Source organism: Hipposideros armiger, unplaced genomic scaffold (assembly GCF_001890085.2).
Source record: "Hipposideros armiger isolate ML-2016 unplaced genomic scaffold, ASM189008v1 scaffold_206, whole genome shotgun sequence".
In the NCBI taxonomy this organism is placed as follows: domain Eukaryota; kingdom Metazoa; phylum Chordata; class Mammalia; order Chiroptera; family Hipposideridae; genus Hipposideros; species Hipposideros armiger.
In genome coordinates, this window is record NW_017731556.1 from 1,689,130 (window position 1) to 1,702,529 (window position 13,400).

A 13,400-nucleotide genomic window follows, 5' to 3' on the forward strand; every position below is an offset into this window, starting at 1 on the left:
GTCATGTGAAAATAGCACAGCCCAAGGATATGTCATGGTATAAAGAAAAATAAAAGTACTACCAAGAAAAGAAAAAAAAGAAGAATAAAAAAAAAAGAATAAAAAATAACAAAAAAAATCCCTAAAAAACCCAAACTGGGAAAAACATACTATTGAAGAGTTTTAAGTAGGAGGATTGACATGACCAGATTTGCATTTTAAAATAAACTCTCTGGCCAAGAGATGGAAAGTGGGTGGGAGGCAGCGTAAGAAAGCTTACGAAGAGAGTCTGAGCGTTAGCAGATTCCCCAGCGAGGAGACTGAGAAGGAGCAGCTGGAGAGGCCCTGGCATCAGAGGAAACGGGCAACTGGACCAACCAACCAGCCAAACGAAACACCGGTTTAAAGTAGGATGTTGTGGAGAGGTAAAGTAAAAGCAGCTTTGGTGGGGAGAGCAGAGGTGAAATTTAGGTTGGAGTGACCGGGAGAGGGAAAAACGCTGATGGCTCCAGGCGCACTGATCTTTAACTGCCTACGATTTTCTCTCTCTTGCCTCTGGCCCATGTCTTTTCTCTGTCTGGGACAATCTTATCCAGCCTTCATATGACTAATCTTATTCATTCTCAGGGGCCAGCTGCCATGTCACTGCCTCTGGGAAGCCTTTCATGACCCTGTACGTCTGGGTTAGGACGGACACGTTCCTCTGGGCTCTCTGAACCCCTGTATTTCTATTCTAAGTAACCCTTGTGAATTGTATGGCAATTGCTTTTTTATTTTTCTTATCCTTCACTAACTAGACTGCTAGCTCCTTGAGGCCAGAGCTGAAGCTTTATACACTGTTTATCCCCTGCACCTAGCATGACACCTCGATACCTGACACATGGTGGGGTCCCAATAAAGACTTGTTTTAGAGAGTTAATGAATTTAGTCCTGAGCCAACACGGGCCCAGAGCTTTCAGATGACGGGAGAATTAAAACGTTATGATAATAATAATCGAGCTAGTTCCTTCTCTTACTATGAAATTATTAGGCAAATGGGTCTACTTACATGTATAAAGTCCAAGTTTTGCATGTGTAATTTAGACCACATTTCTCTTCCCATTTCCATTTTATCTCAAACAAAAGTCCCTTTTGGTTGCAAATGTCTTTCAGCTCTTGGGGAATAAGCTAAAATCTGATGCAGATATCTCCTCATTTGAATTGTTTACTTTCAGTTTTATTTTGTGCCTCCTGGGAGCCCAGCACTGCTGGGTGCTGGGGGAGACGAATGTCTGGGGACGCTTGACTCCCAGGTACTGCAGGCTGTGGGGACCATCCGAGGACAGTGAGACTGGGTAGGAGTTGGGTCACCTCAACGATGTTCACATAATCCCTCCCACGTCGCCACCGGAGACTACGTTCCGAGCGTTCAGCATGCTCCTGTACTCTCAAAGACAACCAGAAGGCGGTCATTTGGCTGATAAGTGGATTTTCCTCCGCTTGAAATGCTTTTACTGCCTGAACTGGGTCGTCTCCCGTATAGGATGTCACTTGGGCAAGGAATGCATCTGTGAGGTTCCTCCTACAAGTCTATCAGCTTCAGTGGGAATAAATGAATCAGGCAGGTGGGAGAAGAGAAAATAAAGTTGAAACTCAATATTAGAGAAGTGGATGGTAGAAGTATTGTAAACACTTTACATGGTTACTATTGAGCTAAGGGTAAGGTAGGGCTATATATATATATATATACACACACACACACACACACACGTATATATGTATACATATGTGTATATATATATATATATATTCCCCCCCACTTTATCTGCTTGCTTTTAAAACTCACATACTGTCACAATTTTTTTATTAAGCATTTTATCTTAAGAATATTTTCTCTGACATTTTAATTGGTGTGATGTCTAAAGAAAATGTGTTTGTATTAACCCTTAGAAAACTGTAGACCAGAAAGCTTTCTTTGTTTTTATTTAAGATCATTTCCACTGCTCTTATTTTTCTCTTGCTCTGGATCATGAGCGGGAGGGAACATGGGTGGCAGACTTAAAAAAAAATTAACCAGGGGCCGGCAGAGTGGCGTGTTGGTTAAGAGCTGGCTTGGGACGCCAGAGGGCCCCGGTTCGGATCCCACATATGAGGGCCAGTGACACTGCCCTCTACAGCTAAGATGCTGAACAACAGCTCAACCTGGAGCTGGGCTGCTGTGGGTCGCCGGCAGCGGCGTAGGCTGCAGCCCCTGTGGCGGTGGGTTGCCATGGGCTACCGTGTGTAGCCAGCAGCCAGCGTGAGCGGCCAGCAGCCGCAGTGAGCGGCCGTCCAGAAGCCGGCGACTGATCTGCCTCGCCCGGGAAGAGTGCAATGATGGTGCCAACTTGGGCCAGTGAAGCAACGTCCTCCACAACTAGACTGAAGAACAAAAGGACAGAAACTTGTCTGTTCCCCTTTCCCTAACTCCCCAATAAAAATCTTAAAAAAAAAAATTAACCAGATAACTACAATTTTTTTTAAAACTCCCTATTGGAAATGAATAGGGGACTGTCATAGTGTACCACAGACAGGCTAAATCAAGTCCTGGAAATCAGAGAAGGCCTCCCTGAGAAAGAGATAGTTAAGCAGAGACCTGGAGAAGGAGTAGGATTCGGAATTAATTGTAGGAGACATAACCTGGGGGAAAGGTGGGGTTGAGTGGTGGTTTAGGAAGGAGGAAGCTTTAAAGTTGGAAGGAACATATTACTTTTGACAATGAGAGAGAAGGTCATTGTGGCTGGAGCTAGTGAACGAAGTGGGGAGAGGCAGAGGGGGAAGCTAGAGAGGCCGGCACGGTCAGGTAACACGGGGCCCCATAGCCATGGAAAGGCAGACTGGACTTAATCCTAGAAGCAGTGGGAAATCGTCCATACTCTGTGCAAGGGAGTGGCCTGATCATCTGAACTTCTTTAAAGATCGCTGAGAATCCTGCAGGTAGACAGGGGTTCTAGCTGTGGGGAAATACCAATTCCATGCAGTGGTTCAGGAGAGAGAACAGATGCTGGGGCCATGGCACTGGCAGTGAAGAGGAAGCAGCGTGTAAGAATGGAGGCATAAAAGCTAGAAGCTGGTGAACAACTGTCGGTTGTGGCCCAAGAGAGATGGGTTGAGGGCGTCGCACAGATTTCTGGCACAAACAACTAGGTGGGTGGCAATGCCACGGGATCCAGGTTTGAAGGTGTGATTGGAAAAGCAGATGCTGCATGAGTTTGGTTTGCAATTTCCAAGTGCGAGAGGCATGTAGGCAGGTGTCAGGACAGAGCTCTGAGCTGGAGACCTGGGGTGGAGGCCGTTGTAAACACAGAGTGAATGGGTTTCCCTAGGGATAGTAGGTGGTAAGGGAAGAGGGCTTAGATTAAGAGGGTAGATCTCAAGTTAAGTATTCTTACTGCAATCATATTTAAAAGTGAATAAATAAAAAAAAGAAGGTGACCTAGGGCTGAGCTCCAAAAACCTCTGACACTGAGGTTTGGGTAGGGCAAGGAGAGCCAACAAGTGATGCTGAGAGGGGTCGTTTTGAGAGCTGGGAGGAAAACAGGGAGATATTATGTCATCTAAGTCAGGGAAGACAGAGATTCCGGAAGTGGGGAATGTTTTAGTACTGAAACTGCTGAAATGTCAGTTGAGAAAAGGTCTACGAAGCAGTCAATGAATTCAGCAAAACAGAAGTCTCTCGTGATATCAGCAAAGGTTTTGTTAAAATATTGAAGCTTAAGCCACACTGGAGTGAGTTAATAATAACAGTACACACTCTGTGCTGGGTACTGTTCTATGTGCTCTACATACACCAATTACTTTAGTCATTACATCAATGTTATGAGGTAGGTACTCTTATACCATTCTACAGATGAGGAAATGAAGGCACAGAGAGGTTAAGTGACTTGTGCAAAGTCACACAGCAGAAGCAAAATCCTGGTTCAGGCTCTGGCTCATGGGTCTATTCTCTTCACAGCTACATTCCCTTGTCTCTTAAGTGTGTAAATCAGAGTAGAGACAGTGTAGACAACTCTTTGGAGAAGTTCAGTTGTAAGTAGGGAGATAGTGCAGTAGCTAGATGTAAAAGGGGGTGGTCCCAGAAGAGTAATTTTTATTTATTTATTTATTTTTTTTAGGGTGGAGACTAGGACTAGAGTGTGTTCAAATATTGATTGGAAGAATCTGGCAGTGAGACTGAAGTTATAGAAGGATGAAGTGATGACTGATGGATGAAGACCCAGGAGTGGGTGGAGGCAGAGCACAGAGGGAAGCATTACCTGTTGGAAGGTGTAGAAATTCTTCACCTATTGTCACTGAAGGCCAGGAGAGGGGGCGTACAAAAAGGATGTTTGCAGGAAGAAATCAAAAGAGTTCCTGTTTAAAGTCTTTCATATTCTCTGTGAAATAAAAGGTCAGGTCATCTGAGAGAGGCCTGGGAAAGCGAGGTAGAGGTGGAGGGGAGTGAGTAGAGCTGGCAGGAGAAATCCAAGTAAAATTGCCAGGCGACATCAAGGACACAAGTGGCATCAACTTGGCTATTCCAGAAGGCTAGAAGGAAAAGACGTGGTAGTGTCGGTATGGCTGTAGGGTAGGGATGTTGAGTAGTGTCAGAAGGGTCATATCCAATGTATAAAATGATGTTTTGGGGGGAGGCATGCTTATGAACATCAACATTCTCGTTCTTTATGTACTCCCGGAATGTCTGAGAACCAGCCGTTGGGGACAGAAGACGAAACTCAGGATAATACATACTGGGAATTGACACAAATTATGTACATAAACCTTTTCCTTCCAGACGCAGATCTAAGAAACTAATTTAATCAACACTCAAGTGGACACTCTGAGGGGCTTAGTGCAAGCCACACTCTCAGCCTTCATGCCCTCAATTGTCTAGATGGACGTCTCCACCTTAGATGAGGAGAAAACAATAACTCTCAACAAAGTGTTTGTAAAAATAAGCTGATTAGAGTAATGGGAAAGCAATGACATTCTCGGTTCTCATGGGAAAAACAGAGCTTGGGAAATAGTTTAATACATAAACCATAAGAAAATTTCAAAAAACTCTTCAGCATGCTTAACAGAATGTAAGGAGACACAAACCCCCCAAAGCAGGACCAAAATCCCTAAGAAGAGAAGAGGATAAAATGGAAATAAGAGTGATGGGGAAGGGGCGGAGAAAGATATGGGCCTTTCTCAGGGACTCTTCAGACAGTCAGCACTTTTTTTTCACCCAGGAGGAAGGAAGGAAACACGCGATCATTTCCTCACTCGTCTTCACAGCAATGCTGTGAGGCAGGCATCAGCTCCCATGTTAAAGGCGGTACAAAGGAGGCTAAGAGAGGGTAAGTGATGTGCTCCAAATCCCTAGGAAAAGGGGACCTGAACAAGGACTGCCTGACTTCACGGATCTGGACCTCTGCCTCCCAGAGTAGGCACAGCTGGTTAATGAGGAAAAAAACAGGCAGAAAGGGGCTGAGTTTAGGATACTGTAGGGCTGAGTGTTCTTAATATATATATTTAATATATAAACAGAACAATGGCTTCTATGCTGAGTGGCAATTATGTGGCAGGCATTTTATACCCATTTTCTGATTCTAAAGAATCATTGTCCTCATTTTTTTTTCCAGATGGGGCAACTGAGGCCCATAGAGAGAATAAGTGGCTTGCCCAAGTTAGTTATATATGTTTTCTATTGCTGCTATAACACATTACCACAAACTCTTGGCTTAAAACAATGCCAATGTATCTTACAACTGTGTAGGTGAGAAGTCTGATAGCACAGGTCTTGGGGGCTAAAATTAATGTGCTGGCAGGACTGTGCTCCTTTCTGGAGGTTCTAGAGGAGACTCCATTTCCTTGACTTCTCCAGCTGCTAGAGGCGGCCCCCATTCCTTGGCTCACGGCCCTTCCTCTAGCGTCAAACTCAGCAACGGTTGTTTGAGTACTTTTCACGTCACATCAGACTCTATCCTCCCCGAGTCATGTATCCCTCTAATCACAGCTGGGAAAGGGTCTCCCTTTTTAAGAACCAGATGATTACACTGGGCCAACCAGGATAACGCAGGCTAATCTCATCTCAAGGTCCTTAATGTAACCACATCTGCAAAGTCCCTTTGGTCACCTGAGGTGACATAATCACAAATTCTGGGGATTAGGACATGGGCACCTTCGGGGACCAATTGTTCCATCTACCATCCCAAGTTAAAAAGGTATTAAAGGGGATGAGCCTGGAATTTAGTTTACATTAGGTCTAAATTAAACAAGAAATCCTACTGACACTATCTTCAAAATATATCCAGAATCCTACTGCTTCTCACGCGGACATTTCTAACCACCTTGTCATCTCCCCCCAGGATCACTTCGACAGCCTCTTAATTGTTCTCCCACTCCATCCTTGCACTCAATCCACTCTCAGTACAGTAGCCAAAGTGATCCTCTAAGAACACCTCCGACCATGCGAATTCTCTGTTCAAAACCTTCCAGTTCATTCTGAATTAAGGACACAGTCCTTACAATGGCCTCTGAGGCCCTCCATGGTCTCCCCTCCACCCTAGGCTCCTCTGTTCACTCTGCCCCTCACTTTGCTCCAACACACTGGCCTGCCTTCCTTGAACACATGAGGACTATTGCTGGAGCCTTGAGAGGGAGGGGGCTCTGCATTTTCATTCTGCTCTTTTCTCTAGTCCCTTCAAGTAGAAGGGGAGGGCATAGTCTGGTTCTGGGGACCTGGGAGGGGACGTGGGAGAAGGATAAACATTTCCTGGCTTCGCTGCCGATGGCCATGCAAGTGGTTGTGCTGGTCTCTCTGGTTAATACCAACTTCTCCCTGAAAACCGCTGTGAGGCTGATGTTCAGATGCTCACGTTTGCATGGGGTTCCTAGGTGTGAGGTCTGTAGGGATCTCTGAAGGGCTTCTTCACTGCAGAGGTTCTGTATGTGGGAGATGGGCTGGCTCCAGCTTGACCTCTTCAGCGCCCCCTGACTCCTGCTCATGGCAGTACACCCCACAGTTTCCTGCTGCTGGGAAGCCCTTGCCCAGTAGCTGGCCTTCCTGGGTGGAAAGGCCCATCAGGACAGTGCAAGCCCGGTGAGGTCCCTCAGCGTCAAACGAGATCTATAAGAAACATCCGTCACAGCTGCAGAGGAGGGGATAGGCTGCACTGCAGCTTGCCCCTCCCTCCATCCTGCCATGTCCTTCCAATGCTCTTTTCCTTGCTCACGTAGGAGGCACGGGGAAGGTTAATATGTCTGCTTCTTAAATTAGATTCCTGTCTCAGCCCTGATATTTACCAGGGATTCTCTTAGAGCCTCATAGACTTGGCTTTGGTGAGCATAGGAGGCACTTCCTTTCCCAATGGCTCCCCTAGACCCAAAATTCAGGACTGCAAAGACCCTCTCCTTCATCCCCAGCCAGACTGAGGAAGGGAGGTGGGGAAGGTGGGCGTGACAGAGAGGGTGGATGGCTTTGGTGATGGCAAAGGGGAAAGAGTCCTTGGGGTGTCTCCAATAAGCCCTAAGAAAGGTATCTCTTCTCAAAATGTGTACTTATCACCTTATTCTTTCAGCCTGGTCCCAGTTCTCTGATGTCTGGAAATCAGGAAAACTTTCACACACTATTACAGATATAAAAGTCATCAGGGTAGGCAGTTATGGTGGCGTGAAAGGTTCAAGTTGAAGATAAGAAAATGTCACATGCTGGTCAAAGAATAACTATGTGTTGCCCAGATTTAACTGGTGAAGAAGCATCCAAATAGGGTTTTCTTTCTTTTCTTTTCTTTTTTTAAATGTGGCCTAAAATTTATTTTTCTTAGTAAAGAGGGTACAAGTTTTATGTTAAAAATTTTACTCGTTCATGGCTAAAAATTATTTTTAAGACTTTTTAGTTTGAGTGCACTTTTATTTTTATTTTAAAGAATGTTTTCTCTGCTTTAAAAATAATGTATGAGTATGTTTCCAACAGAAACTTGAGGAAATCCAGAAACGTTTCAACAAGAAAAAAAGTCTGCAATTGCACAAGTGATGGGTAATCAAGTTTAGTGGAAAACAGAATCCTGATTTGGGACAATTTAGGATTATATATCATGAAAGAAAGATCATATTTCATCTTGATTTACTTTATTTTCTGGGTTGGGAAGTTATACGATGGGCACATTTGGGGTAATAAGATTTGGAATATGGAATTAAAAAAAATCATTAGGGCCCTGAGACAACGCACATCTCTGTTTGTATTGCTTTAAATAAGCTCATTGCAGTGACATGGAATATTTATCCTTAAGAAGAAAATTCCAGGGCCCCTTTTCTGCCCCCCACCAATGCTGCCTTGCTCCTGATCTTCCATTTAGTGGTCAGCATGTATTAGGCATGGCCCCCTGAGATCTCCCGTGGGCTCTGATTGAATGAGAACCACTGAGGGAGGGGAGAGGCCAGGGACTGGAAGAAGCCTCCCCAGGACAGAGGAGACTCACTGCTGAACCCTGGGGCATGTACATGCTCTGTCTGGAGTGGCTTCCTCTTTATGTGTCCTACAGACTGGAAAGCAGAGCAGTGAGCAGCAGCAATAGACAAAGGTGCTCGGTGCCAGGGGCAGGGCACAGCCAAGGAACTGACTGCCAGCAGGGTCCTGCGCCAGGTGGAGCTGGGGCATCTTCTTTTGCAGAATTTGTCAACTCGAGGGTGATAGCAGGCAGCAACCCATGACCTTAAAGCTCTCTGTTTTACCCAGCCCCCTATCAAGATTATCTGATGGCCCTTTTAAACTTAAAAAAACAAATGAACAAAAGTAATATTTTATATCCTTGAGGGTTGTTTTGATGTTTGAAGGGAGGAGTGTATGATTGAGTGAGAATGCGTTAAAGAGAAAGGACTTAGGGCACTGAACTAAAATTCTCAAACCCTTGATAATAAAATATTATGTGTTCTATAGTACAGAAAACATAGAAATAATAATAATAATAATATAAAATATAAATATTTTAATATTATAAAAATATTATAAAAATATAATAATAATAATTATTATTATTATAGTAGTGGAGATAGAAATGTTTTACTGTGTGCTGAGTGTTGTTTTACAGGCTCTGCTCACAGTAACTGAGGGCCTCACACTTTCCCATGAGGTACCTACTACCCTCCTCCCTATCTCATATCTGAGTAAGTGAAAGCCCAGAAAGGTTAAGTGGAGGAGTCAGAATTCATACCCAGAAGTGTCCTTAACTACCAGACATGGCTGTTTCTGATGCAGTGCTTCAAAACAAAAATACAACTACCAACTCAATCTGTTCACCCGCAGAGTTAACCTGCCTGCAGGAAGGGGCAGTGGAGAGTATGGTCAACTGTACAGAGTCTGCAGCCACTACTGGGTGTGAACTACAGTTCTGGCAACAACAACACAATAATGACAACAAAAAGGCTTTTCCTTGGGTAAGTCATATCATGTCTCTAAGCTTTAGTTTCCTTATCTGTAAAATGGGCCTGATAATGCCTATCTCCAAGGGCTGTTTGGGAATGAAATATGATGACACTATTTGAAAAGCACTGGCACAGCACACAAAAGAATGGTATTTATTACAATTCCTGATAGTTGCTCTTGCCTTAGAAACTAAGGAGACCTCTGTGTTGTATCCTGCATAATATAACACGGATCATCTCATTTATTAGGGGAAATCCCACAATGAGGGTGCAGAGAAATGGGTGGGGGAGTAATGATGGAGGGAGGTGTGCAGGAAAGGAGTTAAGAACCCTCCATAAATATCAAGGAGGTGTTGTGCCCCAGACGCCTAGGCAAGTGGAAAGAGACGTGTGAGGAAGTGGAAGTGGCCACGAAAGGAGTCTGGGATGCCTTCAAGATGCCAAGCTTGGGCAGGACTGAGATAAGGGCTGGGAAGTGGAGCCACTGAGGGTGGGAGCTCCAGTGCATGAGGGAAAGTTCCAGCATGCCTCGCTTTCACAGCACTTGCTCGCTATCCAAATCTAGGAAGAGAAGAGGTTCAGATAGGAAGGGAGATGTGTGAGAATGGGGAGAGCAAGCTAGAAGAATCAGGGCAAAGCCGACAGTCAGCCTGGCTAGCAGCCTCGGAGGTACAGATTCAGCTCAACCACACAGAGGATTGGAAGGGAGATCTATTTATTTTATAACTAGCATGTGATAAGAGGAATGCTTTCTTCCATTTTGGTATGAGGTTCTGGAATGTCCCGTCACGACCCTGGTATGCTATCAAAAGATTTCACATCCTGAACCTTCTGCTGTTGTGTCACCGGTATGTCAGCCCCTGAGATAGTCTGAAAGGGAGCAAAAGCCAGTACTTTCTGGATAACAATGAAAATCCTGGGATTTATATAAGATGACACAATGTGAGGGACATTGTTTAGGTGTTGGCATAGCTATGAACACCTAGGCCAGGACACCAAAGGGAAAAGTCTACTTTGAAAGCTTTCTCAGAACACATCTGAGAGAAGACACTAGTTAATGCAAAGACATGTCCGGGCAAGTGCTGGTTTGCTTAGGGAGCACGCACAGCTGGCCGGCCGCACTTAGCATGAAGAGCGTGAGTCATGCTTCATTTTAATGAGGGATCGTGGGGGTCTATAATGAAGACTATGTGGGATTTCCCATGTGTCTCTTTAGAATGAGGACTGATTGTGCCCATAGTGGAAGAAAAGCCATCGGAGAGTGCATAGTTCCTGAAACCTCTGGGGCTCTGCAAGAGTCAGATAGTGGAATGGCACATAGATGAATTCACAGGCATATACCCAGCGTTCCCAGAGTCAAAACATTCCCTTCGCAAAGATAAGCCAATATGAGTGCAAAGTAATGAGACTGTATTTTTGGAGGGTGGGGAAGAGGGCATTTGATGTTTAAACTAATGCTACAGGCAGTTCCAGGTATGTTGTGGACACTGTAGCATCCTTGGAATAACTGTGTAGCTTCCCCACATGACTCTTCTGAAAGACAGGAGTCATTCGAATATCAAGTTCATATGTAAAAGTACATCCATTCATTTTTAAGAAATAATTGCATAGTTGCACTTCACCTGTGAGCCCTGATCATTTGGGCCTTTGTTATCAGAGAAAGTTGATACTTAATGTTTTAGGTGGAAAAAATATCTAGACGGTGACTAGGAAAACAAACACTCCCCAGTCCTCATGAACGGTCGCTGCAGACACAGTGTACATTACTGCATGTTTGTTCTGGGGTCTGTAGTCTGGATGTCCCCTTAGATACAGTAACAGGGTGTGACTTCCTTAGAAGCAAATTCCCCTTTTGTTTAGATCTGGGGCATTATGTGACCATTCAGGCAAAGTATGCGAAATACTGGACTGATGTTGATTTTATATTTCTGGGCTGGCTGGAGCAAAACGCTCCGTGGAGCCTGGGTCTCCCAAAGCACTCCGGGATTTTGATGGAATTTAGCACAGTTCTGGGTATTTGGAAGAACATTCTTCAGTCCTTCAGGCCTTTTCAAGGAGGGGACGGTGACCCAGAACTCAGGACAGCAGTCCTCAGAGGCGGAAATGCTGGCGGAGGGCTCTCTTCTGTGTATGCTAATATATCAAAGAGGACTTGGAATTATGAAGAGAAATAAGAAATTCTCTATCTTATGATAAGTAATTTCGAAACACTCAAACATGGTAAGAGCTGAAATTAATGTGAAATAAATTCATCAGGCAAAAACTTGTTATCAGATAAATTTGGCATCTCCCACTTGGGACTCACTCAGGCCCAACAGGCCAACTGGAGACTTCTTCACGCAGAAGAAGTTTTGTTTTGTTTTGTTTCAAAAACAAAACCATTCAATGCATGCTGTATGCAATCGCTAATTCTGGAACAGGTTTTAAATTGACTCAGGCAAATATACATCTTCACTGTTTCCTATGAAGTTTAGAGTCACTCCTCTCAGAGGTCATTTCTCCTGTCCTCATTTGCATTTGCTGCAACTCCCCCACTCCCCAACAAAAGCAACAACAAAAAATCCCAAGTAAAAAGGCCCTCCAGCAATAACGCTGGTGTCCAAGAAAAACATTTAGTTTGAAAAAGAGTTGAAAAATGTAGGCTTGGAAGAAGCACTGCTTACATGGGATTGTTCAACAAATTCCTGTTGTGTGAGGTTTGGCATATACTTTCTAAAAATATAAGCATCTGGGGAAATGAGACAAAGCCCAGGTCCTGGACCAAACGAGACACGCAGTGTGAATCTGTTAGTGATTATATCCATAATGAAATATGTGCCCAAATTTAGCAGTGCAAAATATAATACAATACGAAAGCCCAGCAGGCACTGTCCTTACCATAATATATAGCCAACAGAGAAGGTACATGTGGCGGCGAGTCCGCTGCTCCTGCTGGGATACGCATGGTGGGATGTCCTCATCTCGATTAATATAAAGGGCAAAACTGTCGTGTGCTGAAAAAGAACAGAGACCAGGTGACACAGATTCTTATCATCGCCGCTCAGTAGTTGTTTTGTCTCCAGTAGAACGGATAATGTAAGTCCCTAGCAAAAGTGACACAGCAGATAGCAGTGTACGGCTCCCCTAAGAGGTAGAATGGACACAAAACCATGGAATGCATCAATTGCTCCATTGGTATTTTTCTGCGGTATCTTAATTTGGAAATTTTATCTATGCCTGTTACAGAAAATTTCTATAACATAAGATGTATAGGAAGAAAATCAGAACATAAAGGAATAAAAATAACCACTGTTAATATTTTGGTGTGTCTCCTCTCACCCCCCCATTCCAATTATTTATATACAGTTAAGAGTATACTGTGCATGCAATTTTGTTTTGGACTGTTGCATGAGAATTTCTGATATGCCATTTTAGAAATTCTTCTGGAATATCTGACCATAGCTGCTTAAAATTCCATTTTATGGGTGTACCAAATTTTATTTAACCAACTCCTGTTCTTGGACATTAAGTAGAAAAAACATTTACAATTTTTCATTAAAAATGTCATACTAAATCTTTTGTAGAAGTCTTTGTCTGAATGTCTGAACATTAAATTCTTTTCTTATAGTCAAATGCTATGGAGATTTTAAGGTTGTTGATACATGATGCCACATTAGGTGCGTGCCAGCAGCAGGTTAAGAATAATGCCACATTAGCTTCCAGAAAAAATGTACCAGTCTGTACCAGCTGGACATGGATTTAGATATGATGTTTGAAGATGGGTGGAACATTACCATTTGTTTTTCTGACCCAGTGGCCACTGTAGATAGATACTTAGTTCAGTGGGCCAGGTTGGGGATGAAACTTATCTCCTCCATATGGTAGGAAGTAAGGAAAGTCAAGTACTGTATTTGCCGGCGTATAAGACGATTTTTTGGCCCTGAAAAATATGCCTCCAAGTGGGGGGGTCGTCTTATACGCCAGGTACACTTCAGATAGACTGCCCATAGTGCTTGCCCCGTGCCATAGTGGCCTCC

General features: G+C 43.9%; 1 protein-coding gene across 1 annotated transcript in view; it reads right to left on the reverse strand.

The window, feature by feature from the left end:
• AIG1 (androgen induced 1) overlaps nucleotides 1-13,400 on the reverse strand; it is a 182,925-nt gene that overhangs the window by 29,284 nt on the left and 140,241 nt on the right. Inside the window, exon 4 of the mRNA XM_019653745.1 lies at nucleotides 12,262-12,377. Within this exon, the coding sequence (XP_019509290.1) occupies nucleotides 12,262-12,377 (116 nt within the window). The remainder of the gene's footprint in view (nucleotides 1-12,261; nucleotides 12,378-13,400) is intronic.